At 46.0% G+C, this 25,365-nt stretch overlaps 1 protein-coding gene across 1 annotated transcript in view; it reads left to right on the top strand.

Annotated features, from left to right (window-relative positions):
- Positions 1–25,365, top strand: part of SKI (SKI proto-oncogene) — a 149,608-nt gene that overhangs the window by 118,710 nt on the left and 5,533 nt on the right. The window contains exons 2-5 of the mRNA XM_055001405.1: positions 19,574–19,699; positions 20,969–21,084; positions 21,877–22,166; positions 22,930–23,240. Coding sequence (XP_054857380.1) covers positions 19,574–19,699; positions 20,969–21,084; positions 21,877–22,166; positions 22,930–23,240 — 843 coding nt within the window. The remainder of the gene's footprint in view (positions 1–19,573; positions 19,700–20,968; positions 21,085–21,876; positions 22,167–22,929; positions 23,241–25,365) is intronic.

Consider the following 25,365-nt stretch of genomic DNA (forward strand, 5'->3'; position numbering starts at 1 on the left):
GGACTTTCTGCCAAGGCTTCTCGTATCAAGGCATGTTGTTATACATTGTGTGTCTCTTCACAAACCTCCCTAGTGAACACTTATTTTTTTTTTTTAAAAAAGTTCAAGTCAGCATTAACACCACATTTTAGACCAAGTGTATGGCCTCCCCTCCCATGCACGATGCCTATTGAAAGAACACGTGATGCTTATTCCTAAAGAAGCTTTGGGCTTTTAAGACAGTAATTGGCTGGCCGCCCTTGTCCTAGGGAAGCGTCAGAAACAAGAACATTACTTAAGGTATATGAGCTTCTTCTGACATCTATAGAAGGGGAATCTTTCTCCAGAGCTCACTACATGTCTGGAACTTACCAGATCATTTCTCTCTGTCTCTCTCTCCATTTTCTGGGAACGTGTACGTCTTCTCCTCTTTCTCTGCAGACTCGTTGCGAAGCAGACAACTCATTCTCTCACCCAAACATTTATGTAGTTTTAATTTAGCTTTATTTTTGCAAAATCCTCCCTTTTTGGCGTCCTGCTTGGCCCTTACTCCTCCCTACCCATTCACTTTTTCCTTCGGTTTAGGCATGTGTGGCCAGATTAAAATCCGGCTCCAGCTCTAGGGTCAAAATCAAATATTTGGTGGTTTTATGGCTCCCAGTGTTTAGACTCCACTGTTTTTACAGTTAACAGGACAAGTTTGCAATAAAGTTTTTCATTCTGAGGGTTAATTAATTCCTTCACAGTGGTTTAGCTTCGGGCTCCAACATTCTGTAGCCTGGGTTTTTAATATATTGCTCAAGAACCTTTTCATATAGTATATTTTCTCTTAATTTGCTGATTGTGAAGGAAGGTAGCAATGCTGTGTGTAAGTAGATGAGCACTGGAAATAGTTCTCTTTTTATTAGGGGGTCCAGTACTTCATCCGTGTCCCTGTTTTGGAAGGGACATTCTCAGTATGCTGCAGGATAACAACAACAACAACAACAACAACAACAACAACAACAACAACAACAGTGTGCTTATTTACCACCATTCTGGACATATTAGTGCCCCACTCAGAGCAGTGAACAAAGTCCGTGTTATTATTATCTCCACAGTACAGCTGGAGAGCTGAGGTGGAGAGGAGTGACTCATCCATGGCCGCCTGCTGAGCTTATGGCAGTAGAGGGATTCGAACCAGCAGACTTCTGCTTCACATCCCAACCACTATGCTACAGCTAGGCAAGAGCACAGGCGCCTAAAGGATAAGCCTGTTAACAGCTGCATTGCCCATGTCCTCACAAGCTTTAGGCAAACCACCTTGTCTCACAGCTTCAATCCCCCTGTCTCAGCATGGGGATAATAATAACTGACCTAGCTTACAGTGCTGCTGCAAAGAATGAAACATAATAATACTGTGGAATGCTTTCACCAGTTAGAAATGCTAAGTATTGTTCTCTTTCCAGATAGATTGGAATACAATGTTTTTCACCTTGCCTAGAAATAAAAAAAAAGATTGGAAAGGAGAGAAAGCAGGAAGATACTAGAATATTTAAAGTCTATATATGTATAGACTTTGTAAAAGGGGGTGTTGAGCTTCAAGAGAACAAACTTTTCTTTTAGTATCGTTTGTTGAGCTTTAGAGGCCAGGGCAGAGTGCACAAGTTAAAGGTGAGTCTGACAAAAGGAAGTAAAAATGATTCCCTTGCCCCTGAGGATCTTAACGTTTTCTTCTCATGCACCCTTCCCTGGTTTTCTGAAGTTTGCAGACTACTTGCTTTCAGAAATTTATTATGCAGTAACATATGCAGAAAACAACACTCTTGGGAGAGCTGGCGTTAGTCAGAGCCACAAGGGGAATATTCCCCCCCCCTTTTTATCTTGGTTTTTGACATTAAAATGAGATTTCTTGGCTAGAGGGACTGGATGTGTTGCCGTTTTCAGTTTATGCTTGGTGGGCTTGCAGGGCTTGGTGCTTTGAAGAGAGCCATTCAAGGTGAGGATGTTTGGGCACTTTTTTGTGTTCCTTCTCTGCCCCCAAGAAGAAAATGAAGAGTTTTTTAGCTTCCCAAAAGACCAAATAAAAGAAACAGTCCACAACTTGGGAACAAACCCAAGGATAGAACTGTTAGAGGGAGGTTAGCTACCCTTCATCAGTCTGAATGGGTAAGGGTCCCAGCCAAACGTTTGACCTTGTCCTGAATTTCTTCTCAACCACTTAATTCTCATTTAGTAACCATCGTGAGACATGGTTCAGACGCAACAACAAACCGTGTTTTTTGTTTATGAGAATGAGCCTGGAGGATTCTCGGTCTTGTGTGCTCTCTTCCTTCCCCGTAGTCTGCCACTTCATCTAAACGTCGAGCTATCTTTCCTCTGAACCAGGATTCCAAACCACAGTTTAATCTGAAGAAAACAAACCGTGGTTTGCTGTTCAGATGTACTAACTAAGTATGTTGTCCCAAGAATACGGGAGGGTTCAGCTAGCCCTACAACAAGGGAATGAGAGGCATGTACAAATCCTGAGATCCTCAGACCGGTTCATATAACATGACTTGTATGCGGTTATGAACTCAAACATACATCCACTGAATATGGGAGCCCCGAGGATAGTGACTGGAGTAATGAAATAGGACATCATTTAACTTCAGTCAGGTTTAAACTTAAATCCCTCTCGGCTTCTGACTGGCATATAAAGGCTCAGGGATCTCCATTCCTACTTGTGTCTGAAGAAGGGAACATGACTCTCAAAAGCTTGATGGTGGTGGGAAGTTCTGTCAAGTCGTAGCCAAGTTACGGTGACCGTTAGGTAAGGTAAAGGTAGTCAAGCACCAAATTATTACTGACCCATGGGGGGCGTTGCATCGTGACGTTTTCTTGGCAGACTTTTTACAGGGCGGTTTGCCATCGCCTTCCTCAGTCATCTACACTTTACCCCCAGGAAACTGGGTACTCATTTTACCGACCTCGGAAGGATGGAAGGCTGAGTCAACCTTGAGTTGGTTATTTGATCCCGGCTTCCGCCAGGATCGAACTCAGGTTGTGAGCAGAGCTTGGGCTGCAGTACTGCAGCTTACCACTCTGTGCCACGGTGCTCGGAATGGAGACCCTTACTGGGATTTTAAAGGCAAAAGTGTAACAGAGGTAGATTGCCATTGCCTTTCTCTGTGGATTAACCCTGGTCTTTGGAGGTGGTCTCCCATCCAAATACTAACCAAGGTTGACCCTGCTTATCTTCCAAGATCTGATTGGCTTAGACCCTGGCCAATCTTCTTGGTCCTTAAGGTGCTTAAGGTAAAGGTGGTCCCCTGTGCAAGCACTGAGTCGTTACTGACCCATGGGGGGATGCTGCATCATGACGTTTTCTTGGGAGACTTTTTGTTACGGGGTGGTTTGCCATTGCCTTCCCTGGTCACCTACACTTTACCCTCAGGAAACTGGGAACTACGAGACTGAAATCTTGTTCTTAAATCAGGTTAAAACCTTTCCTAATCTTAACCAGTTAATAGGGATGATACCTGGGGAGCCTTGCCCCACCAAGCCATTCCCCAAATTCATGAAGGCAAGCACATCAGAGATGTTGCTGGGATAAACTCAGGCTGTATTCTAATCTGCCCTAAACCCTTGGATAGAATAGGAAGGAAATTCCAATGAAATGAGTGGAAAGTGGAGCTGGAGGCCCTGGTGATGAGAATGTGGGCACCAGGCAGCTAAAGGGGGAGTCATTTCCTTGGAATATGGAAACTGCTGCAAACAATCTGGAGAGGTTTTGCCTGGAGGCTGCTTGCGGACTTCTCTCTGCTCCAAACTCACAAATGTACACTCACATTTTCTGTCTCTCTCTGCTCCCCCGCCCTTCACTCTGCAGCTTCGGGATCAACAGTGCCGTTCAAAGAGTTCCCACACGACTTTTGCCAAAGAAAATTGCCAGAGGAAGAGGGGCATTTTTCCTGCCTCGGTACCTCTGACCTGGTTCAGCAGCGTCACGACGACTGGCTGAACTCCAGGACTTAACCGTATCCGATAGAAGGGATTTTTGTTGTGGTGGTGATTGTTGTTTCAAGAGGGGGAAGCCCTCCCCAAAAACACAGATTATATTTTCCATTGGGTGAGCACGAGAGACGGGGGATGGGAATTGCCCAGCTGTAGAGAAAGCCAAGATGGCTAGAAAGTCAAGTTACGGACCATTTTGGATAGACAGCTGCCTTGCATTGTCCTTAGCCCTTTGCAGCCATCTGGTACACCTATCAGCAAATACTTATATAGAGGTATTAGAGTTTGTTCAGTCCACCTATCAGGGCAGAATGTCTCTCTGCCTGGATGAAACCCGATTAGGGTGAAAATTCATACCGTTCTGCAGCCGCAACATGCCTTGTTTCCCGTTTGTTAAAAGCATCCTAAAAAGCAACCCCTTTTCCATCCCTTCAGGCCTGTTTATGATGGTGTGTGTGATGAAAGATTAAGAAGATTCTCAGCTCCACGCCAGTTTAGTTTGAGTAGCTCAGGCTAGGAATGTGTACGTGAGTTTGATAACGCCGCCGTGAGTCACCTTTTCTCAACATTGCACTGCCCCCGCTTTGCAGGGAGCCTGGCGGCTGACCCTTCACCTTGTGGCATAGCCGGAGCTTCCAGGGAGCACCGCTAGACGATGACCTGACTGTCCAAGGCTTGACAGAGTCTTGAAAGTGTAACTTTTCAGAAAAACCAAAGAACATCCATGCTAGGTCAGGAACCATCTAGTTCAACGTAATGGCAACAGCTTTCCCCAGCAACTAGTATTTATCAGCATCTTGCCAATGAGCATATTTATTTATTTGTATATGTATACACCACTCAGGGCTTTTTTTCAGGGGGAATGCGGGGGAACGGAGTTCCGGAACCTCTTGAAAATGGTCACATGGCTGGTGGCCCCGCCCCCTGATCTCCAGACAGAGGGGAGTTGAGATTGCCCTCCGCGCCGCTCATCTAAACTCCCCTCTGTCTGGAGATAAGGGGGCGGGGCCACCGGCCATGTGACCATTTTCTCCAAGGGCAACCCACTGAGTTCCACCACCTCTTTTCCCAGAAAAAAAGCCCTGACACCACTTATTTCCCTGTGGGAACTTGAAGCCGATTACAATGTTCTCCCCTCATCAGTTTTATCCTCACAACAACCCTGTGAAGTTGGTTAGCTTGAGTGTGTGTGACTGGCCCAAGTTCATCCAGTGAGCTTCCATGGCAGACTCCAACCCCAGCCGCACAGATTGTAGCGAGCGTTCTAACCCCTATGTCACACTGTCTCATGTTATATTTAACACATGTGATTGAAACCACACATTTATCCAGGTAATTAGTCCCCAGTTTCATTTGTTAAGTGAATGCATGATGGCTGTTTCTTATAAACAGACGAATGCACACACACGCAGGATGTATGTGCATTCAATGTAATGTTTGAACAGGATGTCTCTCAATAATGCAGAGAGGGTTCATTGAGTAAAACATGGCTTATCGCTTTTGCTAGACCTTTCCTTCATGGATCGAAACACCTTTTCTTTTAAAAACCTTTAACGCCAATGACCCTTGCTGTATCTTACGACCATAAATGGCTTAAATGACTTTCTTATTGTGCAAAGAATTACTCTCCTTCTTGAATCTCATGTGTGAGCAACCTGAGTTCTAGCGTTAAGAGAGAAGTCGAGAAATTTGTCCAAATGCACTTTCTTCTCATAGTGTATAATTTTATATATAAAACTCTATTGTGTCCCCCAAGTTCTTTTTTTCCATACTAACAAAGAGGTGCCTAATTAACTTGAACTCACAAAGTGCAAAAAAATTATATTGATCCAGGAGAATATACGGATCCAAGCAATAATTTCTCACCTACGGTAGGTTTTGCAGTTACCCCAGTTTCCTGCACATCCCAGAATGAGCTGCGCATGTGGTCATGAGTAAAGAGACCAGAGAAGTAATGTTTGAAAATCCGCTCTGGATTTACTCAACTTGGTCACTGCTGTGGGTGTCTGGGAATAGCATCAAGGATAACAGCTGTTTACGTCTGGCTCGGAGCTTCTCGGAACTGGAAACTGACTGCTGGTGGTGCTTATAAAAGAGAAGAAGGAGAAGAAACACACACATACCACAAAGTTGTGGCTTTCCTTTTGTGAAGATGTGTCTGAAGCTGATGAGAAACCAACATTTGAATTTAAAATTATAGCCCTGGTACAAAAGTAAATAAGGTGGCAGGTTTGGAGGATAGTATTTATTCAGAGCAATAAGGGGCTAACTACAGATTATGCACAAGTACAGATAAAGTAAGATGACGGCGTGTCTTTTAAAAGAAAAACAGCTCTGTTTTTATGGGGGAGAGGGAGACTTGTATCATACCAGCATTAGAGTTGGCAAGTTTTTGACCGGTTAAAAAGAATTTGGTAAACCAGAGTCCCAAAATGGCCAGATACTTTTAAATGGTCCCCCAACTAGCAAAAAAGCACCTCACGAATCAATAGTTTTGATACTTTCGCTGTTTGGAAAAACCGGATTAACTGTTGTGAAACAATTAAAAATAATAAGGAATTTGCAGTTTCATACATTTCAATGGGTTTAGCTTCCAAGATCGGATGAGATCAGGCTAAACAAAGTGCAGCACAGACACTTATCCTAGAGCCAGATAAAAGCAGGAGTGACGTGCTGTTGTGTCTACTCAGGACGCCATCTTGCCAGAAGTGACTCCGATCTAAGCCCATCTTTTTCTCATTCAGGCTATTCTATGCCGTCTTCTTTTCCTTCCAGCACAAGAATCCTTGGGTAAGGCCTGGGCCCGAAAGTTTTGACTGTGAGTTCAGAACCTGGGCCGTTTCCACATGGCTTACCTTGTTCCGGAAAACAGCAAAATCGCGCACGAAATCGCACGAGAAGACGCTGTTATCGCGCGAGATTTCGCTGTTTTCCGGAACAAGGTAAGCCATGTGGAAACGGCCCCGTTTAGGATAGCTAAAATTACATTTAGCATTTGGGAGAGGGAAATGGAACAAGATACTTATTACCAGCCAGTGACATTTTAAAATCAGACCACTGGAAAGTTGAGTTGGAATTTGTCATTTTTGTTGTTTGTTTTTATCGTCTTTCTGTCACGAATTTAAATTCTGTAACTGGGTGAAGCCTAGTTTCTCAATTAAACGAAGAAAATGTTCATTGGGACAAAACAGAAAGTTAACTCCAGTTTTGGGAGTCTGGAGACTCCCATTGGGGCTGTGGTATATTTTTCCATAAAAGCGTTTGAATTTTTTGCTTCCCAGAGGATTTCACTAAGAAAATGAGATTAGAATGTCTGGGAGAGGGGGAGGGGAGAGCCTTTTCTTTTTCTAATGTAATGTATTTATATAAACTATAGCAAAGCCTCCCTGATCCAAACTCCTGTAATCCGGATCACTCTTCATGTAGTGCGTCAGAAGCAGTTATGTTCCATGTAGTAACTTGTCAATAAGGTGATTATACCACCCAGGTTTTATACAAAGAGCATTTTTTTATCACTGTATAGTGTAACCTGGACCTCTGAGCCAGAGAGCCTTGCACGCAGGAAGGTAGGTATGCGCACATTTTACAGTGTGTGCAAGCATCTTCCACTGCCAGACACTGACCACATGTCGAGAAGAGGAGGGGGGCTAAGCTCAGTTCTCCCCCCAACAACTCTGCTGGCCAAATGGTCAGCAAAGCAGCAGTTTTTGAAAGACATCTGTGAGAGCTACTCTGGATTGAGTGAGAAAAGACAGATGTGTCTCTTGCTCTGCGATCTGGACTTTTTGTGTGATGATGTTTGGTTTTCAACAAATACAAAAAACAAGTTAGCAACCACATTTTCCCTCGAGGCCACTCAAGATTTTATGCATCTCTGTCACTTCCCCTTCCAGAACTTTGCCATCTTGGAAGTGCTCTAGCCTCTTCTCTTTGCCCCAAATTTGTTTTTGAAATTGAAGGGGGAGTGCGATGGGACGAGAGCGGTATGTGCTACTCCAGGCGAGCCACTGACTTGCTTTAAAGCGCACTCAAAGATTTTCTGCAGGCTGTTTCTCCCCTTTCCTAACCCTAAAGCTCTTCCAGATTGCGGCTTTTGCAGAGTTCCCCATGGGTCAGCTGTGGGGCGACACAGTGGCAGCCACCAGTCGACGCTGGGGAGGGTAGGACCTGGAAAGTAAATACCTCTCTCCACTGGGCATTCCGCAGTACTTACATTGGGAAGGCAAAAGACAGAGAGGCCTTTGCTTTTACGGGCTGGATTCCTGCCACCTGAGCCAAGAAACTGAGTTTCAAAACATACCACCCCTAGGCTGGAGTTAAGCATTTCCTAGAACCGATTGTTTAGATGGAGGCAGCTTTTTCTTCTTTAAATATATACTGTCAGAATGTAGTAAATCTCTTTATATACCAGGTTGCCGTGCTTCTGGGTTTGACCGAGACACATTATTTATGCCGGTCAGTCAGCACCAGACTAAATATTATTCTGTAGCAGCCCACATTAAAAAAATTATATATCACATATAAATAGCTGCTTTTTATGTGGGGATGCTTTGTACCTACTGAAATTCTAGGCGTTTCCAGAAGACAAAATTTAGTGCGCTTATTTTTTCATGGCAGGTCACAACATGGAAAATGGAATCTCCCCCAAATGTGAGCAATTTAAGGGAGGCAAAGAGTTTTCAAGCACACTATTGGGATTTCTCCAAACTTCACAAGGGAAGATTTTCTAAACATTGTTTCAGGATGGGATTTTTTTCCTCTTAAGAACCCCAAAAGTGGTTCTTAGGAAGACCTCCAAGGGAGAGACAAAAGAAGTTCCTGTCTAGCTGTTGTGTTCCCAATCAAGTGTGCACAGAGCTGTCAGCTGTGTAGAGGGACACAATAGCCGTTTCCACATGGCTTACCTTGCTCTGGAAAACAGCGAAATATCGTGTGAAATCACGTGAGAAGATGCGATAACAGCATCTTCTTGCAAGATTTCGTGCAAGATTTCACTGTTTTCCAGAACAAGGTAAGCCATGGCCGATTCCAGACGGCCCTCCCCATGCTGAAACGTCGCGCGGCGTCGCACGGAAAATGCGGAATATTGCGTTTTCTTGCGCGACGACGCGCGATGTTTCAGCATGGGGAGGGCCGTCTGGAATCAGCCCAGGTGGAAACAGCCAGTATTTCATGAGCAGTGGTGTAGTAGTTAAGAGTGTCAAACTAGGATCTGGGAGGTCCAGGTTTGAATCCTGAGCCTGCTGTGGAACCTCCTTAGGTCAGTCAAACTCCCTCAGCCTAACCTTCCTCGCAGGATTGTTGTGAAGACAAAATGGAGAAGAGAATGATGTGAGCCGCCTTAGGTCCCTATTGGGGAGAAGGGCAGAGTATAAACAAAAAAATCACTTAAGTGAAGCAGAACTTCTATCAGGCCACCAAGAGTGGCGCCCCACAGAGCCAAAAGCAGCCTATATGGTGCACCTCAAGTGGTACCCAGCAGCCTCCCCTTTCCACCCTATTCCATTTCTCCAGGTCTGGAACAACCTGCAGAAATAGGCGGTGACGTTGGGCCACCAGATGTGGATTTGGCTCGGCAAGCTACATATTGCGCATGGCTGCTTTTGACAGTTTAACCATCCCCCGGTCCGCAATATACTTTGCATCCATGACGTGGTCTGTTAGCCAGCTATCCAAATGCACAGGATTTATAGCCCCCTTTTTAAAAAAATGAGATTATTGTGTTTAGAGGAAAGCTTTATATCACTTTTGGTTCCCGTAGAACCCCTCCTGACTGCAACGCCTCACACTTTGACGCCACTGTGCTTTTGTTTAATGGGCTGTAATTTCTGTTCTCGGCACCCTTGTGAAAATGGAGACAGAACATCAGCATCGCCATGTTTATAGACTCAGAGTTTCAGTAAACCTCCTTCACTCTTTGTATGAATCAACACGGGTACTGGAAATTGCATCTCCTCATCCTTTTTGCAGCCAGACAATAGGATCAGCCTTACCATGAGGGACCTTGAAGCTATTGCCTTGTAAAACACATTCCAGTACGGTGGCTTCTTTGTGAACAATTATCCTGCCCCCTAGTTTCTTATCTTTGGGTGACGTTAACAAAATAAGCGTCAGCCCAGTCGCCATCAGTGGAAGAAACATTTGTCTGGGATGTCACCACGTGTAAAGAACATGGGTAAGACATCTGAACTGTCCCTTGTGCCCCTACATTCTACGAAACACCACTAGTGGCAAAAGGGGAACACTGGGAATGCTTTTTTCTTCTGCATTCATGCATGCATTTCTAGGTTAATGTTGCTACTCAGCCAGGGAGCTGGTGGTAGAGGGAGCACCTTGAAAGGAATGTAACCCCATGGAAGTGTAATTGGGCGCCCAACTTATGGCAAATATGATTTAGTAGAAGGATGTATGGACTTGGTCTAGCAAGCTGCCAAGCTCTGCTTGTAGCATGTCATTTCGTCCATGCCGTCGGCCATTTTCCATCAGCAAACTGAGAAAACGAAATGTTGGCAACTGATCTGCCATTTTTCTGATCTCTGATGTGACTGGGCTTTATGAATTCAAGCAAGGGGCCCTTGAAATCTGCTGCCCCGTGGAGTGTGACATGTTCCCACGTCCTTAAACCCCAAAGATATCGTCTCTTTTTCTGCAGCCCTCTGTGGTCTCTTGTGATTACGGTTTCCACCATGTATGACCAAGTCCTATATCTTGGGTCTTGTCATGCACATTACCTGTTTACACCGTAAGAAATCAGTTGGCTCCTCCCATGGTTCTTTTGAACCCTCATAAGAAATCTAGCTTTGAGGTTTCTGGAAACCAGTATCAGACTGGCATCGGGTCTTGTGGTTTCTGGCTCTTTCAGAGAACTCTCTTTTTTTTCCGTTTTAACAGCAGCAACTGAGTAGTTGCCAAGACAGGAAGCTCCACCCTTACTCATCATCAGAACGGATCTTGTCTCTCTGCACAGAGTAGCTATGAGAAGATACAAAGGAGGGGGGAACCCCCGCCACCTACGGCATTATAATTGCATTAGTCTAATTGCATTATAAACTGTTTGTGCATTTTTAGTGTTTTCATCTCCAAGTCATCAAAACAATGATTTGGGTTTTGTGAGCATCTTTTGAAAAGCTGTAGAAATTTTAATTTTGTATTTGAGGTGTTTTGAGTTTCGCGCCTTATTGTTCCAAGCAGTAAACCCTGTCTTTAAGAGCAATGTTTCTATGACTGCAGGCCCTTAAAAGTGCAGATTATCGCAAAGGGTTGGAGCCACTTGTTTGTGTCAGCAGCTGCCATGAAATTGTCCATGTGGTGCATCTAAAAGATTTAAAAACCACCCCATCCACGCAGGGAGGGTTGAAGGTCACTAAACTGCCTGTCTTTGCACCACGGTGCTTCTACAGACTGATTTCTGTGCATGTTGAGATTCTGATTGCTCCGTTTGGAGGTGGGAAGTCATTGGCTTTGACCCCTTAGCTCAGGTTAGAGTTGCACCTTAATAAGCGGCAACACGCTGTGCTGTGATTTGCTATCAGTCTATTACAAATGGGGGAACTGTGGCTTGTAAACTAGGATACACAGCGCCAGAAGCTGGGCCAGAAGTTGAGGTAGGGAATTAGAGTTTGAGAATCTCAGTACTCAACCAAATGTCAGTTGCCGAAATAGCAACTGGTGTCATTATTTGGTGCCGGAGTCATTCTTCCCCTTGAAACAGCGCTAGACAAGAATGGAGCTGTCTTTAAAATTTGAAGTTGATCTGCCCGTCTGTAGCCCCATGCATCTATGCTCATCGGTACACTGTTCTGTATTGCTTCACCTGTACAGGTGTAAAGAGGTACTGCCAGAAGGCTGAGAAAGGAGAAGGTGTCATCGGAGGATCTTCCAATAGGTCATGAAATCAGACTCTTTTACTTAACGCATCCTTTACCGTTGCTCATAAATTGGGTTGCCAGCACTTGCAATTCACTAGGGGGGGAAAGAGATAGGAAGTTTTGTTGAATGTCCAGTTGCAATTTGCAGCTTTTTAAGCAAGAGGTTATTCTCATGGGTTTAAGACAGATTAGTTAGAAACTATTTTTTCTGGTTTTGCTTTTGTGGCTTTGGGCTTCAAAAGAAAACCACAAACAGAAACCATCTTCTCAGCCTTGCATGTGTTTGCAGGTTCTTCTCTTCTGTTTTTGGTGCTTTGGCTAGAACAGGAAGTACTCCTAACTCGATGAGTCTGGTTCAGAGTACAAGCTGGAATTCTTCTGTAGTCATATTAAAAGTCTGTTGTACTGTGCAAGCATCAGCCTGAATGCTTTCATATGAGGAAGCCGTGCCCCCTCTCCAAGTCCATAATTACTAGCTTCCCTTTCAGATATTCCTTTTGTCTGTAATTGTGTGAATGCTCTTTCCACCAGAGAAAACCAGTTGACAAGAGGGCAGGCTAGCAGCAATCATCTCTGAAAGGAGACAAAGCTTGGCCAGGACTCAAAAGAGAATGAGTTGGTGATGAAATTAGTTCCCAAACAGAATCACTGTTGGATCACTGTTGGATAGTCCCAGATTGAAAAATGCACAGAAATAGCTCGCCGAGGTTGTGTTCACGTGACCCCAAACAAGATGCATGAGATATTTTTGTGCAGGTCATTTCAGGTGATTTGTTGGTACCTGGAAGTAGGCCGGCGTGAGTGAGTCTGATGCCGGGCGCTTGGGTGTCTCTTGCCGCAGAACGCCTTCGACATGAAAAACCTGCAATTTTTGCTGACACATCCATCCGAAAAGAAAGTAGCTGTGCGACTCCTGCCAGCTGTGTTATCACTGAGCCTGCTGGTTGAATTATTATAACTTGGCCTTAAGGAGGAGAGAACAGTACGAAAAACCTTTTCCCACCATCCTCACTTCGTTTTTGCTACTTCAGCACAGGGCCAAGCAAGCAAATTTGGCCAGATGCGTCAAAAACAATCACATCTGGCTGGTGCCAAAATTTAATCTCAGTAAGAAAAGCCTTTGCAGACTGACCCTGAGAGACACGGGCCCCCAAACGCAGCACCTTTTCAAACCACAACTGAAATATCTGGGTTGCAACTTGTTTTCTTCCTTGAAATTCAATGGCCGGGATCCAAATGAGCAACTTCAGGCACGCCCAAAGGCTTAGGTGTACCACCAAGTAGAAGTTTAGACTCTTTTTTTAACAGACACACCTTCCCTCCAATGCTATATCACAAACTGTCTTTGAAACTCTTTTTTTGAAAAGTAGCTTGAAGTGTGAGGAAGGTTCAAGAAACACAAGCCGCAAGTCTTCCCTTCAGCATGTGGAAATAGGTAGCAGTGCTCTCTGGATCACAGTCAAAGCATTTAAGATCGTATAGGCATGATTGGAGGTACCCAAAAGGCACTCATCCTTTCTTCTAGCAGGGACATTTTGAAACTGTAGTAAACCACAGAATCTAACAGTTGCACTGAGATTTTGTAGACAGTAATAGGGTATGCTCTTGCCGGTCATGAGAAGACAACCCCTAGCATGTGATCAGGATGGGTAGCCATGTTAGTCTGTCTGTAGGAATGGAAACGAGCAAGAGTCCAGTAGCACCTATAAGACTAACAACATTTGCGGTAGGGTATGAGCTTTCGTGAGGCATAGTTCATTTCTTCAGATACTTAGAATGTGTTCCACAAACTGTAGAAATGGACAAGGCTATAGCCTCTCAATGCCTGATGTTTCCAGAACCAGAAAGGAAAAGACTTTTGCAAATATCTAAGAGTCTGTGTATCTGACATATAAAGAACACGTGTCGGGAGATGCAATGTTAGCTGGGTAGTTTAAAAAGACAGAGCTGGCAGCAGAGCAAAGGCTTTGCTATACACTGGAGCTGTGTGAAGGGGCTGTGAAATGCCAGAAGGGAAACTTCAGCCCATTAGAACCTCTCCAGGTCCAAGCCCATCTCTGGAAGACAGCTCCAGCCGATTTCCATTCCTTACGGCCCTCTGGTTGCGATCCACACAGTTTTAGACTGGAGAGGTGAAATTGACAGAGCCTTTGGGGAGATGAAGATGAAATTAACAAACCCTCTGAGGAGCGATCTCTACCAGCTCTGTCTTTTAAAACTACGCTTCCTGGCTAACATTGCATCTCCCTACAGTTGACAAACATGTGCTGAGGCGTCTTGTATAGATTCTCAATTGTGACTCAAAGTCCTGAACTTTTATTTTAAAAATCATTGTAACCTGCCTCGAGTCCTTTTTAGGAGAAGAGCAGGTTTTAAAATGTCGTTTATAAATACCGCCCCCCCCATCCTAGTTTCAATAGATGTCTGCATGAATAACATGAGATCTAGCAGAGATTTCGCAGGAGCATGTGGGCAAATGCATCTGAACCAGGAGGGCTGAGTAAAAAGGTGTTGCTATTACAATCCACTCTGCTTCAGAAATCTGGACTTTCGCTGGCAACCTGCTGCAAGTCAGAGAACTGATTACAGAAGAGAGGGTTAAACAGAGGTGCCTCGAGGAAAGTGACATGTCCATGGTGACGTGGCAAGAGCGGTGGCAGATAAACCAGATTTCTAGAAGGCCACCCAACGTCGTAGTCTGTGTGGAATGCCTGAAAACGTTTGACCCGCCTTTGGAGAAAAAAACTTTCCTTGCCCATATTGGCAGCTGCTTCTTCCTCCTTTCTTTCTCTTTCCTTGGTTGGAAGCCAGTGGAGTTAGAGGAAGTTTTCTGGTTGTTTGCTTCAGTTTTGAGCTGAGTTTATGACCTTGCTGCGGATCAGATGTGAGGAAGCTGCCCTGTTCTCCCTTGGAGATTACCCCCATTGCATGGCTTACTGCCCCCTCTGTTGTAGCTCCCTGTTTTCTCCTCTGGCTGCCAGTACGAGGCATATGCTGGGAGGGACAAGAAATGAGTCTCCCCCTTCTGGAATGCTCCTGGAATGTCGAATAGGTTGACCTGTTGGGACTTGCTTTGTGTGTGCCTCACGTTTTTTCTCCCATTCCTCTCTTTGCATTGGGGACAAAGCAAGGGAGGAGGTTGTCTTGGCTGTGTGTGTGTGTGTGTAGGGAAGGTGTATTGCATGCTTTCCCCTGTCTTGTACCCCCCCACCCACCCCCCAAATTCAGGAGATGACACTTCGCTCCTGGCTTTTTCCTCAGTCCTGTTTCTTTTTAGCCTCAACTTGTGTGATTCTGGCATTATCTTCATGTGTGAGTTTCAGCCCCCTCCACGCGAGCGCGCGCGCAGGCACACACACGCACATTCTAACCCTCCCAAATGGCTTTCTACAGCTTGCACAAAATGTTCTTTCTGCAGATGAGCAGAGGGTGGAGGGAAACGGGAGAGGGATATAAAAATGGAAAGGGGGAAAAAAAAAACAGAAAGGAAGAAAAAGAAGTCTGCTGAATCGTAGCACCTGCCGTGCCTTTCATTCCAGGTCTCTTCCCTGCTTCGAGCTCCCCTCCCTGCCTAACGCATCATCCCAATGGACAGGGCTGGGATCTGTCAGTTCTTGCCAAATACTTTTTGGATGCCGTCACCGTTTTTCCTCCTGCAGCAGTTCCAGCAAGCAGAGGGAGGCTATCTTCTCCATGGCTGTGACCCTCCTCTGCTCCTCCCGTGCCCTCCCTTCTTCTCTAGGGACATCCCCACGTTTGAAAAGTGTCTTGGCTGTTCTTGTCCAAACACTATCTAGGTTTATCCCCCCCCCGCCCCAGCGTGGGCCAAAAGGAGCCCTTTTGCAAATCTGATCACGTTGGCATTTGGCACAGTCCCCAATGCTATTTTTGTACTTGGTCTCAGCTATGTTATGGCACGGTGGATGCCATTGAAATTGGGGACAGGAGGAGATGGGAAGTCGCTGGCGATGGTACGGGGATTTCCGGGTTAATTTATGTTGCTGGGGTGCCAGTTGGCTCAAAGCATGGTTTCTTGAAATTATTTTTTCCATCTATCCCCAATTCCTTTCCCAGGGGAAGTGTTTGAGGACTGCATGCTTGTACAGGCTTTAACTTTGAGTCTCTCTACACAAGAGGCCTCGGCGCATGTTCTTCAAGTGTGAGGAGACACAATGTTCGCTGGGAAGTGTAGTTTAAAAAGACAGAGCCCACGGAGATCGCTCCTCAAAGAGTTTGTTAATTTCATCTTTGCCTCCTAGAAGGCTTTGTCAGTTTCACATCTCTGTTGTGGGATCACAACCAGAGGGCAACAATCAGAGGGAATGGAAATGGGCTGGAGCTGCCTTCCAAAGTCACACAGCTCCAGCAAAGCCTTTGCCCTGCTGCCAGCTCTGTCTTTTTAAACTACCCTTCCTGGCTACTATTGCATCTCCTGACATGTGTTCTTCAAGTGTCAGATGTCTTGTGTAGAGAGACTCTTTGTCTTTGCTTAAATGGGAGGCTGCAGTGACTTCCCCAGAGCAGTTACTCAAAATGTATTCCCTACCCCACCCCCATTCTTCCCTCTCTTCTTAGGTACTAGAGCTTTTCAGAGATCATGTCTAAGCTTAGTCAAAGATATTGTCACAAATGTTAAGGACTAGAACCATTCTTCTGCTGAAATAAACAAGGACCCACATTAACTTAGATTCTGTGTCCAGTCCTAGAAATGTAGAATCACAGGCGCCGGGGTAACCCTGGCTCCAGTGTTTATGAGTCAGGGTATGTGCAGGAGCTCCAAAGACAGAAAACTCCCCCACAAACATATCTACATTGGTATGTGGCTTTGCCTGCCTAATATAAGTTGGGAAAGAACTCCAGACAGCACAGCAGATTAATCTCTGGAACTCTGGGTCAGTAACTGTGTTTCTGAGGTTCTTCTGTGTCTTTATCGCTTTGCTTCATTTACATCCCTCCCTCTCTCTCCAGTGGGGACCCAAAGCTCCTCCATTTTTTCTTCTCAACAACAACCCTGTGGGGTAGGCCACGGCTGAGAGTATTGCAACTGGCCCTGGGGTCGCCCAAGAAGCTTCCATGGCAGATCGTAGTCTGACCCTGGCTCTGAATCAGTTTTAGTTGTGTTTGTTCATACTCTTAAAACCAAAACCTTGAAGTAAAGCTGACACCTTCTTGCCTTAAAGAAACAGAAAGAGGGAGGAGAGAGAGAGAACCCTTTTTATGCGCTCGCAGTTGCCGTGAGGTCATTCAACCCACTCCCGCCTACCCAGAGAGAGTGTTTGTCTTGGCTGGCTTTCTGTAGAGCCCCAGTTCAACCAGTAGGTACCAGCCTTTTTGGCACGCCACACGGAGAGCCCTAGGAATTTATCTGCTCATGTCCCTGGAGGGGAAGTGGCTCCAAATGGCCCAAAAGGCCTCGCTTATGCTTGAGTGTGATTTATAGGCTGAGCAGAGCAACTTGTGGAAAAGGCAAAGCTGAGCTTGGCATTTGGCCACCAGAATTCACTGCAGCTGCGGCATGGTGAAGTCATCGGCATAACAGCCATTGCAAACACAATAACAAAGTCTGCCCTGTTCCCGTTTAAAATAATCTTTCCAATTCAGAAACCGCAGTTAAAAAAAAAACCTTACCTTTCTGCATACAATTAGAGGAAAGAGGGGGCTGCAATAGCAGACCAGTTTGATAGGGAGAGTGTGAATGGTGTGATTATATAGGGTGCTTTTTTTTTTAAAGAGCTCTTTTGAAAAATGTTCTCGCTCCTAATATGTATTCTAGTAATCTTATTTCCCACCTTCGTAGAGAATTTAGGCATACACACGCACACACATTTGGGAAGGATTTGAAAAGGAATGACTCTTTCCTCGACATGCTTTTTGAAAAACTGAAAATCCTGCAGGTTCCTATTGGGCGGCCTTGAGTGTTCCCTGCAAATGTTGGTGAATAGGAGTGTAGAAATATTTCCCCATATTTGGGAGAGAGAGACAGGATCATCGCACCACAGTGGTGTGGTAGAGCAACTTGTTTTACATACAGAAGTTCCCAAGCTTGATGTCTGATGTCTCCAGTAACAAGAATCTTAGGTGGCTGGGAGTGAAAAGAATTTGCAGGGCTCAGACCAATTACAGCAGCTAATAGCGGGTGGATCAGTATCTCCTTTGTATAACCCAACTTTTGGAGAGAGCCCCTAGTTCAGTGGTAGAGTATATGCTTTGCACGTAGAAGGTTTTAGATTTAATTCAGCAGCATCTCCAGTTGAAGGAAAGCAAGGGATGGGAGAACATTGAATGGGCTGGCTTGGTGACGTTAAAGCCATCATTCGAGGCCCTCAAGTGGATCGCAGAACTAACATGCCACTAGTGTGTGCATGCAAAGAGAGCAAGGGTACTGTGCGTGCCTCCTACCTCCCTTTGTGCACTTGCTGAGAGGTCATTCTGTGGTGGAGATGATTCCATTAGCTTGTTCCTCACTTGCACTTGGTTAATATTTTCTCTGTCCTTAGTTTCTTGGTCCGCTGCCCAAAGTCTTAGCCCAAATCCTGGTGAGGTCTTATCTCTGAATCCTTCTCCTGTCATACAACACTGATCTCAGATTTGGGAGGTTCCTGTGATTTGCTTACAGCTTAGTGAATCCCATACTACCACCTGGGGGGGGGTGCGGGTTAAAGATGAGTCCAAGATCTGGATAGGTGAAAAAACCACTGGGGCTGTATGAACAGACTTCAAGCCTTCCAGACCTGGGCAGCAAGGCTGTAACTTCCTGTGATGTCAGAGTCCCATAACAGGAAGAGGAGGAGTCTTAATTACAACCTCAGTGGGAAATGGCAAGGATGGTGGGCAGCAGACGCACAGTCCAAATACCAGGATGTATACTAGAGTGGAAGCCCTTCCACAATGCAATCAGAAAAGACTCCTGGCTGGAAGACCGTGGATGGCTTGGTGTCAAAATACCCAGACTGGTGGTGGTTGTGGGTGGGTGGTGGGAATATATCGCAAGGCAGCAGGATTCCAAATTGGGGCGGGTGGACTTCTACCTCCAGAATGAGAAAACTGAGGACATTTAGATTTCTCCCTATTAGTAATTCACGTGGAAGATGAATGTACTTGGTATATGATGCAAACAGCAACCATGGAATTAGTAAGCGGGATGTGAGAGAGAGAGAGAGAGAGAGAAAAGGAGAGATATCTTTTGTTTCCTTTTCACAAAGTATTCTAGAAGAGATTGCATTTGAGCTTGGTGAATGTTTTATTCACATCCTGGGGTGGTTGCCGGGTAGAAACAGCTCAATCTGCTGGCAAATCCAGTTTAGTTCCACCTGGGTCAGACAGCCATTGGAAAGGGCAGGGCAAGAGCAATGTGTGGTTTGCCGGCGAGCAGTCCTCAATGAATGGGCATTCTTTGCTATTTTATCTGTGGAACAGTGTAGTTATTGGGAGGTAATCGTCCATACAATGTGACATATTGGCACGAGTGCCTAAAATGCCACCTCTTTGCTCCCAGATTCTGGACTCCCCCAGCCGACGGGAGGGTGTGTTCCTAGAGGGTTGGCTACGGGTGCGCCAGCATTTAAGACATCCAGTTTCGCACTGCTTCTTCACCAGCCTCTTTTAAGTGCAAGTTCTAAATCCACAAAGAACATCAATCAATTTCAAAGCATTGGGGTCAATTTCACGCAGTTCATACTGGTTTCTGAATGAGGACAATATGAACAAACATTCAGTCAATAAATTCCCTTTCCTCCTCTGATCTTTTGCAGGTACCGTCCGATCCTCCTGCCCCCAAGAAACCCAAAGTAGACGACTCCTCTTTGCAATCTCCACTAGCGGGCGAGAAAGAAAAACAGTCAAGTTGGTTGCGGTCCTTATCCAATTCATCCAGCAAGGTGCGCTTTTAATCCGTTTTAACAAGGAAAGTAGATTCTTCCCTTATCCATACCTCTCCCAACCCTGCATCCCATATAGGGTGAAAAAAGGAGTCCTGAATGCAAGTGTGTGTGAGGACCAGACTACACATTACATTTCCCTGGGTCCTGGCAATCAAACCTTTCTTGCGAGCTCTGTGCTGGGAACTTAATTCCTAGGTGCATGTGGGCCTGGTCTGAATTGGGATCATTGCACTCAAGGAGATTGGGATGGGGGTATTTAAACCTCCTCCCACACCTTTTTCTCAGCCTGAAATGGCCTGCAGGAGCTGCTGCCATTCCTCCCATCAGGGAAACTCACATGTCGTAATGAACGAAACTCATGACCTGATGTGAAAATTTCCCCCAGTGGGGCAAATGGTTGGGGAGGAGGAGATTTAAGCCAACTTGTGCCGCAGACCCGATCCAGATCCGAACCGCCACGTGCCTGCCAATCAAATCCCCAGCATCAGATTTGCAATGCATGTCTGATTGGAAGGGCCCAGGGAAGTGGAATTCCTGAGTTCATTGTTGGTTCTGCAGCACAAGCCACCCTCCTGTGGAGATCATGTCTGAAGGGCAGTTTCCAAGGAAAGCAGCCGATGCCGTGCATTCCAAGACACCACCTTGCATCTGGATATTTATGTGGCACATGGAAGAATAAATGGCGTACAAGACACAAACACTGTACTCTTTGTATGTTTTCAGTGCAATCCTAAACAGTTACTCCAGTCTAAGCTCATAAGAATCAGTGGGCTTGAACTGGAGTAACTCTGCTTAGGATTGCACGGCATACATTTTAATTATCTCTTGTTTAGAAACCTTATATCGTAGTAGAACTGTTGTTAATACAGAATATAAATCCATCCACTCCTGTATCCACAACTTGCTTTTCAGCAACTCCCATCATTTAGGGGTAATTTTTTTTGCTCCTCTTTCACTCTTCTACTAAGGTGTACGGTGCGTATATGCATTTTGCCGCCCTCTGTACATCTGCACAGACCAAAGCACTTGGCAGTTGTTTCTTTTATAAAATTGATATTTTATTAGCATTGCTTAAAATCCAACAGAGGACTGCTTGGATTTAAGCTCCTGTTAATCTACATGGGTTTAATTCCCTCCTCCACCCAACCTGGTGTTTTAGAAGTGCTGCCTCTAAAGATTTTTCACTCTTGGCTCGCCTCAAACAATTTCTTTCCTCATTTCTTTCCCTCTTTTTTGTCTCCCTTCTTCCCTTTTTGGCTTCCACAGAGTATTGGGTGCATACATCCCCGACAGCGCCTTTCTGCGTTCCGGCCCTGGTCGCCCGCTGTTTCGGCAAACGAGAAGGAGCTCTCCAGTCACATCCCCGCCTTGATCCGAGACAGGTGAGGAGATATTGGTGGTGAGAGGGTCGTGTCATGTCGTCTCCTTAGGGAGCGTACCTTAACACAAGGCTGTTAACATAATAATAATAATTATTATAACATTCAATTTATATACTGCTCGTATTGAGAGCCAGTTTTGTGTAGTGGATAGAGCACGGGACCCTTAATTTGGAGAGCCGGGTTTGATTCGATTCCCCACTCCTCCACTTGAAGCCAGCTGGGTGACCTTGAGTCAGTCACAGCTCTCTCGGAGCTCTCTCAGGCCCACCCGCCTCACAGGGTGTTTTGTTGTGGGGATAATGACGACACACTTCGTAAACCACTCTGAGTGGGCATTAAGTTGTCCTGAAGGGCAGTATATAAATCGAATGTTGTTGTTGTTATTGCCCCATTGATTTCCATGGGGCTGCCGCACAGCTAAGTTTGCACTGTTGAGCACAGTTACTTGGTGGTCCCATTGAATGCAGGATCTGAGCACCGGTAATTCCACTGGACGTGGTTCTGCTCCTTTACTCAAGAAAAAGGAGCTCTCCCCCCCCCCTTTTTTTTTAAAAACACAAAAATGAATAAAATGGTACTCTTAAATTCATCAATTAAGGCGGTGGCTGATTCATTGCATCGATGAATCAATGAAAGTTTGCACAGGTGTGGAAAAGGCTTGTGAGAGTCATCTTGTTGCCTGCCGAATGTACTATGATTCACTCCTCTAAGATGGTAGCATTGTGGAGGCTGGAATATAACTGAATATTCCCTTTCTTTTCCTTCATCTCCCCCCCCTCCCCACCCCCACAGTTTCTATTCCTACAAAAGTTTTGAAAATGCTGTGGCTCCCAACGTGGCCCTTGCTCCCCCCGCTCAACCAAAGATCATAAGCAACCCCCCATGTGCCACGGGTGCGTCCCGGAGCAGTGAGCCTCTAAGCAGCCCAACCCAACCGAGGAAAAGGAAACATGCCCCTGAAAATCCAATCGTTCCTGAACCTACACCCATTGCCGCCACGACACCCGCCGCCACCACTGTCCCCGCTACGGAAGAAGATAAGGAGTCGGAAGCAGAAATCGAAGTAGAAACGCGAGAGGAATGTAAGTGTCGGTCACCTGACATTAATTCACATGTCCTAGGAACTGGGGGTCATGGGATCATGAAACCTGTGGGTTTCTTTACATGTGGGCATTGCAGTTCTCTGAGCATTGCTTTTATTTATTTATCCAGTGTATGCAGTGTATACAGCATCGGGGATGGGGGGGGGAGAGAAAGATCCCTGCCCCCAAGGAGCTTACATTCTAAAAGAGACAATGGTTTGGGGGGAGAGGGGGAGACTAGACATGGGTTTCCCTAGAGAGAGGGAGCAGGTTTAGGCCCCACCCTGGGATCATTCTTCATTTTCTGCCACTGCCGTTTTAGTTGTAGCTCTTGGATATGCCATTGGGGGTGAGATCAAACCCTGGTCTCTAGATATGGGGTGAGGAGCCTTTAATGAGTGTCCCCTGCTTCCTTTCATGTCTGTCAAAAGGGTCCCGTGGTTTCCTGTTTTTTAATTTTTTTTTTTTACTTCCTCGATACCCCGCCTTCCTCCCCAGTGGAGACCCACCGCAGTTTACATCATTCTCCCCTCCTCCATTTTTTCCTCACGAGAAACCCTGTGAGGTAGACTAGGCTGAGTATGTGACTGGCCCAAGGCCACCCAGCCAGCTTCCCTGGCAGAGCGGGGAACTGAACCCGAGTCCCCCAGCTCCTAGTTGCTCTCACAGTGGCTCTCAAGAAGCAAGAAGTTTTAAGAAGCAAGCTCTGGCCGCAAGCCCTCCTCCGCGGCCTGTCTGAGCCCCTTCCTTTCTGTTTCTGCAGTCACCTCCTCGCTCTCCTCACTCTCCTCCCCATCCTTCACCTCCTCGAGCTCAGCCAAGGACATAAGTTCGCCCAGCATGCAAGCCCCACCGCCTGCTGTCAGCAGCGCCTTCGAAGTCGCCAGCCACGCTGAGCCTCAGGGCGGCGGCAGCGGTTTAGAGGCCGAACTGGAGCACCTCAGACAGGCACTGGACAGCGGCCTGGACACAAAAGAAGCCAAAGAGAAGTTCCTCCACGAAGTCGTCAAGATGAGAGTGAAGCAGGAAGAAAAGCTCAGTGCAGCCCTGCAGGCCAAGCGCAGCCTACACCAGGTAATGACGGGGTAGGAATCGGGGCACCGGGAGAGCAAACCCAGAGCCACCTTTGGAGATTTTGAAGTGCAGGGAGGTGGGGGGGAAGAGGGAATTGGAGCAATGGAGATTTTTCACAGCCAGATTCGAAAGGTTACTCCTTGATCTGAGTTGCAAAAAGCAGTAAAAAAATGTTGTTGTTACTGGTATTGTTTCTAACTTTATGAAAGCAACTGGGATTTCCTCCGCACCAAAGCAAAAAGACGTGCCTTTGGCATTTGTCTCTAGGAGTGTTGGATAATGCACCTTTAATGCACTTATCGATGGTTTGCAACCAGATTTTCCTGTCTGAAACAGAAAAAACCAGGCGCAAACGAATGCTAAAGTGCATTGGAAGTTCATTATCCAACATGTGTGAAAAGAGCCTTAGAATGCAGACTTTGTTTTAATTGCATTCAACAAGAGTCATCTTGTATGCAGAACTAAGGTCTGATCCTGAGGAATAATATCATATGGTCTGAAATAGCCAAGGGATGGGGGTGTTTGTCATCAATGGCACCCCCAGGGCTTTTTTCCAGCTGGAGTCCCGGAACCTCTTGAAAATGGTCACATGGTTGGTGGCCCTGCCCCCTGATCTCCAGACAGAGAGGAGTTTAGATTACCCTCTGCGCCGCTCCCCTCTGTCTGGAGATCAGGGGGCGGGGCCACCAACCATGTGACCATTTTCGCCGAGGGCGATTTAAACTTTTAAAAATTCCCCCCCTTGTTCCAGCTGACCCAAAGTGATGTCATTGGCCCTGGGAGCATGCGTGCACTTTGCACGTGCACATGTGGTACGAGGGGCACCACCTCCCACCAGGAGTTGCGCCCTGTGCTGGCAACCCACTGAGTTCCACCACCTCTTCTCACAGAAAAAGAGCCCTGGGCACCCCTGAACCTAAGGAGGGGCCGTGGCTCAGTGGGGGAACACAAGTTTTTCACACAGGAGGTTCTCAGTTCCATCGCTGGGACCTCCAGTGGGTAAGATGTTGGGAAAGACGGTTTCCTCCCTGAAATCTTGGAGGCTCACAGCGGGTAATACTGAGGCGTACAGGCCAGTAACCTAACTCTAAACTTCATATACGCATGCACCTCTAAATCTAGAGATTTGGTTAAAGCTCATTAATACATTTATTTCTAAAGTGGTGAAATCTGCACGTGGAGAGGTCACCACCTCAATTTCACGTTGGTCTGAAACTGCCCTCATGTGACTATCAAAAGTTACCACTTCAGTGAGAACGGTAGTTTTGACGGAGCTTAGCAATAAAGGCTTCCCATTTACGGGAAGCCAGACGCGCTCAGGCATACTTATTGCTTGCAAATATGTATTCTTTCAATCACGGGTCGCATACAGAATCGGAAAGGGAGGCGCAGCAGGAAAGCAGGGAATACCTGCTTGGTTCTTAAGACTTGGAAACGTGTTCTTTATCATTTTCCCCCGACAAGTGAAGCCAGGGGTGAATTTTTTGCTGCATCTTGATTGTGAGTTGGAGTCAGGCCCGATAAAATTCCCCAAGGGAAACTGGATCCAGGTGAACAACCCAGCTGGTAATGTAAAAACCATAGAGTTTAAATGCTACAGAAAGAATTGCTCAAGGCTAAGTTTGCCTTGCCTTGAAATGGTGTTTGGGGCCCTGAGTTGCCAAAAGAACGGCAGTCCATATGTTCTTATTGGCCCATCCTGGCCCTTTTATCAGAACGGCTCAAAACAGAGAGAGGTCAGAAAACATATAGCCAGAGGTGACTGTTTTACAGCACTAAACTGATCCAAAGGGTATTATTGACTGAGGGGGTCTCTGTGGCCACACGTCCCTTCCTCCTCTAGGGCTGTGTTGTTGAAGTGTTGGGATTTTAATTTTCTGCTGGGTAGTGGAGTGTGTAACCGGGTTGGGAGACAAAATAGAAGTCCGGATAACAAAGTTCTGGCTTGGAAACAAGATTTCTGGAGAAACAGAAAAGATTTCCCATGACCTCGGTGCATATGTTACTTAACAGAGGAAGTGCTGTATCTGGAAATGGGAAGGGGAGATGGAAAAGACGGAGGGGGGGGGGACTCTTGGGTTTTTTTTTTAACCCTGAAAGCTTCAGATCAGTTACAAATCCTTTA

This window comes from Eublepharis macularius, chromosome 17 (assembly GCF_028583425.1).
Source record: "Eublepharis macularius isolate TG4126 chromosome 17, MPM_Emac_v1.0, whole genome shotgun sequence".
In the NCBI taxonomy this organism is placed as follows: domain Eukaryota; kingdom Metazoa; phylum Chordata; class Lepidosauria; order Squamata; family Eublepharidae; genus Eublepharis; species Eublepharis macularius.